The sequence below is a fragment of the Silene latifolia genome, chromosome 9 (genome assembly GCF_048544455.1).
Source record: "Silene latifolia isolate original U9 population chromosome 9, ASM4854445v1, whole genome shotgun sequence".
NCBI classification, from domain to species: Eukaryota; Viridiplantae; Streptophyta; class Magnoliopsida; order Caryophyllales; family Caryophyllaceae; genus Silene; species Silene latifolia.
Window position 1 is genome coordinate 168,538,203 of NC_133534.1, and position 5,355 is coordinate 168,543,557.

At 36.3% G+C, this 5,355-nt stretch overlaps 1 protein-coding gene across 1 annotated transcript; it reads left to right on the forward strand.

Annotated features, from left to right (window-relative positions):
* Positions 1-3,685: 3,685 nt before the first annotated feature.
* On the forward strand, positions 3,686-4,711 carry LOC141601868 (uncharacterized). The gene has a single exon (XM_074422174.1). It carries the CDS (start codon positions 3,686-3,688, stop codon positions 4,709-4,711), a length of 1,026 nt encoding a protein of 341 aa, XP_074278275.1.
* The last annotated feature ends 644 nt before the right edge of the window (positions 4,712-5,355 follow it).

The window sequence follows — 5,355 nt, forward strand, 5'->3', positions numbered from 1 at the left end:
ATTCATTGTCATCCTTCTGTTCGAATTATTTATGTGCCTTTGATATTGAATAGAGTAATTTTAGTGGTTGCTAACAGATGATAAGTGGATTAAATATTAAGTGAACAACCTATTTACCATAATAAATATTCTTAAAATAGACAAATAAATAAATGACCGAGATAAATAATATGAAAAAGTGAACCACATAACCGGAACATAGGAAATGTATTATATATTTTGTAGGTCTTTTAGTACGGTTTACGGCTGATCTCATTCTCTATATATTTCACATTTAAATTTGGTATTTGCTTTGATGTTTAAAAAAAGTTTTAAAAACTGCATTATTCATGAGCTTTATTTCCTTATTTTCTCCCTTGGAAAATTATGAATTATTCATATCCGAGAAAATGGTAATTAGGACCCTAACTTTCTTAAATGGTGAAATTAGGCTCCTAATATTTCATTTGTAGCAATAAAGCCCTGTAACTACTTTAACTAAATGTGAAATTCAACTTTAATTGATTAATGTTTTTAGATTATTTAGCCAAAACGTCATTTTATTCAATTATCTAGGAAGAGTATAATCGTTTTTCATCATGCACTAGTGCATAACAGATCTGGGATATTCTGGAACTTGCATATGAATGAAGGAACGTTGCAGGTTAAAAAGTACAGAATAGATTTGTTAACTTAGCAGTACGAGATGTTCTATATGGAATAAAATGAGAGCATCAATGACATTTCTGCAAGGTTTTCATCTATAGTGAATGAGTTAAGAAATCTAGGAAATCTTTTGAAACCAAAGATCTTGTTCAAAAAATTTTGAGAAGCCTAACTGAGAAATGACAACCTAAAGTCATTGCGATAGAGGAGGCAATAGACTTTTCTTTACTTTCTTATGAAAGTTTACTTGGTTGATTGATGGCACATGAGTTACAACTCAATAAACGCCATAATGAAACAGGAAAGAATAAAGGTATTACTCTTCCAGCCGTGTGGAGTGAGGATGAAGAGGTTGATGAGAATATGAGATTATTTGTTAGGAGATTTAGAAAAAAATTTCGATTTAATCAAGAAAATCATTTAACAACAAAAAACCAAACACATTAAAACCGAAATTTTCAAACCAAGGATGTTGTAAATGTGGGGAGTCAAGTCACATGATACAATATTGCCCTATACATGGAAAAATATTAAGAACAAAGACAAATGCGAAAAGACGAAGAATGATTACAAGCAAGCTATGCTCGCATCGTGTGGTTGGGAGACCTGGGAGCGGACGATGAAGAAGAAGAATCAGAAGAAGATTAAGAAGTAAATCTATGCTTCAGTCCATATGACGATGAACCATCAAGTTCTACATCTCACAAGACAAAGGTCATGTGTCTAATGGCACATCCTGGACAATCAGAATCAGATTCTGACAATGAATACGATGTAACCTTTGCTCAAATGAAAGAAATTTCGTAAGTTGTCTAAAGATAAAATCTTAAATCATTTCGAGGAAGTTTATGAGACTTGTATCAATCAAAGTGGTGAACTCAAAGAATTACTTGTTCAAATCAATGATATCGTTGAAGTTTTTTTGCTTAAAGAAAAGGTTAAAAAGCTTCTTGCTAAGAAGAACGAAAGTTCACTAGTTGTTTCAAAACCTTGTTTTGACTCAACTGTTGAACCAACGCCTAACTTGGTAAGAAGTAATAGAAACCCTAAATTTGCTTTGCAATTTGAGGAGAATGTAACCTCAGCCAAGATTAACGCAATCTCAGCCAAGGATAGCGTAACCTCAGACAAGGATACAGTATCCTCAGACAAAGTTAATGTTACCTCGTCTCAGGTAAACGTAACCTTGGAACTGGAAAGCAAAATCAATAATTTAAATGAACAAATATCAAGTTTGACAAATAAACTTCTTTAAAAAGATTGTGATTACACTTTAATGAAATCTTTTTTAACAAATTTCAAGTCTAACAAATTTCAAGTCTAACAGGATTGAGAATGAAGAGAGAGAGACCTAGAGAGAGAAAAATCTCTAGGAATTAGGGTTCTACGTTGTAGTTAGCAATGGCTAGAAAACAATCATCATCTAATCATTCTCAATCATCTAATACACAAAAATCAAACAAAAATAATAGTTCATCAATTAATAATAATAATAATAATAATAATTCTAGTATTAATTCTACTACAAATCAAATACAAACTTCTTCTAATAACAATAAAATTCTACTACGTCACGTACAGGCCGAAACAATTGATGAAGAAATTGCCTCTGCTAGAAATCAGGTTGAGAGTATGGTGGAGGAGGAGGAGGAAGAAATGACTCTGACTGAAGGCTTGGTGTTTTCTGATGATCCTAATGATTGGAAAGTTGCATCTAAGGGGAAATCTTCAACTCGTTTGGAACCAATTGCTGAAGATGAGTGTGAAACTGAGGAATGTTCTAACTCCTTACTGAAACTTTCGGTTGAAGATGTTCAGAATAAAATTGCATACTGGAAACATGCGATATATGGTTATGTTATGGGTGCAAATCCTCCCCGTGATGTTATTGAAGGCTATTTGCGACGTATCTGGGCTGCATATGAAATTTCGAAGATCTTTTTCCTTCCAAATGGTTTGTTTGTGGTAAGATTTGCTAAGCTTGAACATCATAAGTTAGTTCTTGCCAATGGAATATTTACCTTTGATGGGAAACCTATTATTGTGCGTCCTTGGGATCCTACTGTTAGAATATCTAAGGTCTCTGTGAAGAAGGTTCCTATATGGGTTAAGTTAGTAGGTTTGGATTTAAAGTTTTGGGGTGCAAAATGTCTGGAGAAATTATCTGGTTTAGTAGGCCGCTTTGTCAGAATTGATGATGCTACTTTGGATAAATCTCTTCTAGGGTTTGCTAGAATCATGGTAGAGGTAGAAATAGACCAGGAATTTCTGTCTCAGATAGTTTTTGAGGATGAAATAGGCAATGAAGTGAAAGTTGCTCTTGAGTATGATTGGTTGCCTATCACCTGTCAAAAATGTAAAGGCATTGGTCATAAGATTATTAATTGCAGAGGGAGAGTAATTGGACATAGGAAGCCAGTGGTTACTCAACCATTGAGATAAGTCTGGAGGCCTAAACCTGTTGGTGCACCTCTTGCTGTGGACTCAGCTGAGTTTCCTCCTCTGGTTTCTAGTGTCAGGACTTCTCCTCAGATTAATACCCCAGCAGCTCCTGTTCCTTCTACCCCCAGTATTACCCCTGCTCAAATCCCTCAAGGTTCTATATTCACTCCTGCTAGGGTGATTACTAAAATAACTAGACATGAGTCAAGGGTGGTAGATGGACAACAAGGAGAGTTCTATGCTAATTTTAATGTTGAGCTGGCTGAGGCTTCAGTTGCTGCTGAAATGGTTGACAAAGGTGGAGGTGGAAGGGAGGTGAACCCTCCCAATGATTAAAATAGGAGTGTGGAATGTTAGGGGCCTGAACAGTGAGAATAAACAGAAAGATGTTAAGTGGTTTCTACATCAAAATGATGTGGATCTGTTATGGCTCCTTGAGACCAGAGTAAAATCTGGGTCTCTAAATAGAGTAGCTAGTCAGGTTTGTTACAACTGGAATTATAGTACTAATACAACAATGCACCCTGGTGGGAGAATCTGGATCTTATGGAAGAGTAATAACGTTGATATTGAGGTCTTAGAAATGGAGGCTTAATATATGCATACTAATGTGAAGGATTTGATTACTGGTCAGTGCTTTAGGGCTACTTTTATTTATGCATTTAATAAAATTGAAGAGAGAACCTCTCTTTGGCAAGCTCTTATTAGGTTGAATGTGTCTGGTCCTTGGATTGTTTTGGGGGACTTCAATAATGTGATGTATGCTAATGAGAGGCTGGGTCAGATGGTTAAAGATGATGAAATGGCTCCTTTTCAGTCTACTGTGAACACCTGTGATCTCCATGATATGAAATCCACTGGTGCCTTTTTTACTTGGAATAATAAACAGCCTAGTGTCACAAGAGTATTTAGTAGAATAAATAGAGTGCTAGTTAATCGTGCCTGGCTTAATTGGAATACTGATTGGAATGCTCACTATCACCCCAAAGGAGACTTTGACCACTGTCCTTGCATTCGTTTTTGTGGGGAGAGTTTTGTTGGCAAAAAGAAATCATTTAAATTTTTTAACATGTGGGTTAAAGTGGAGGATTTTGGTAAGGTAGTTGCTGAGACTTGGAAGAATCTGATTTATGGTTCTCCCTTGTTTAGAGTAGCTAGAAAACTCAAAGAGTTGAAGCCTAGATTAAAGGAGTTGAATAGGTCCTTGTTTTCAGATATACAGAGGAATGCTGATGTAGCTTATCATCTCATGATTGATTGCCAGCTGAAGTTACAGGCAGACCCTTCTAATCCTATTCTGATGGATAAGGAAAGACAAGTCAGGGATTCCTACCATATGCTTGATGTTGCTAGAACTGATTTTCTCATGCAAAAAGCTAAATGTAGCTGGGCTAAGGAAGGGGATACTAATTCTTCTATGTTTCACCAAGCTATCAAGCATAGGCAAATGCATAATAAAGTGCTCCAAATTGAAAATTCTGCTGGAGAGTTATGTAAGGAACCAGAAGCCATTCTTCAAGCTTTTGTTGAATACTATAAAGAGCTCCTGGGGACCAGTGCTCAAAGTAGTGATTCCTACTCTCATGTTGTGACACAAGGATGTACTTTGGATGTTGCTGATTGAGATGGGATGTGTAGGATTCCAACTAATGATGAGATTAGGACTGCACCTTTCTCTATACCTAATGATAAGAGCCCTGGACCAGATGGCTACACCAGCTGTTTCTTCAAAGAAAGCTGGAGTATTGTTCATGATGATATCTGTATTGCCATCAAGGATTTCTTTGCTAATGGAAATATGCTGAGGCAACTTAATAGTACTACTCTGGTTCTGATCCCAAAGATAGAGAAACCTCAAACTGTTAAGGAGTTTCGCCCTATTGCCTGTTGTAATACCATGTACAAGGTAATCTCAAAGATATTCTGTAACAGAATGAGTGATTGCCTACCAAAGCTTATCAATCCAGCTCAGTGTGCATTTATTAGAGGAAGAAGTATTTTGGAAAATATCTTGATTAGCCAAGATTTGATCAGACTATATAAGAGGAAGTGTGTCTCTCCTAGGTGTTTGATGAAAGTTGATTTAAGGAAGGCATATGACTCTATTGAATGGGTGTTTGTTGAGCAGATGATGGAGGCCCTCAATTTCCCACCTAAATTTATTTGACTCATTATGCAATGCATCAGTACCCCTTCTTATTCTATCAGTTTGAATGGGCAGAGCTATGGTTATTTTCCTGGTTGCAGAGGACTTAGGCAAGGTGACCC

Excerpts from the sequence above, each read along its gene's own strand:
- LOC141601868 (XM_074422174.1), top strand. The coding sequence starts at position 3,686 with ATGCATACTAATGTGAAGGATTTGATTACTGGTCAGTGCTTTAGGGCT.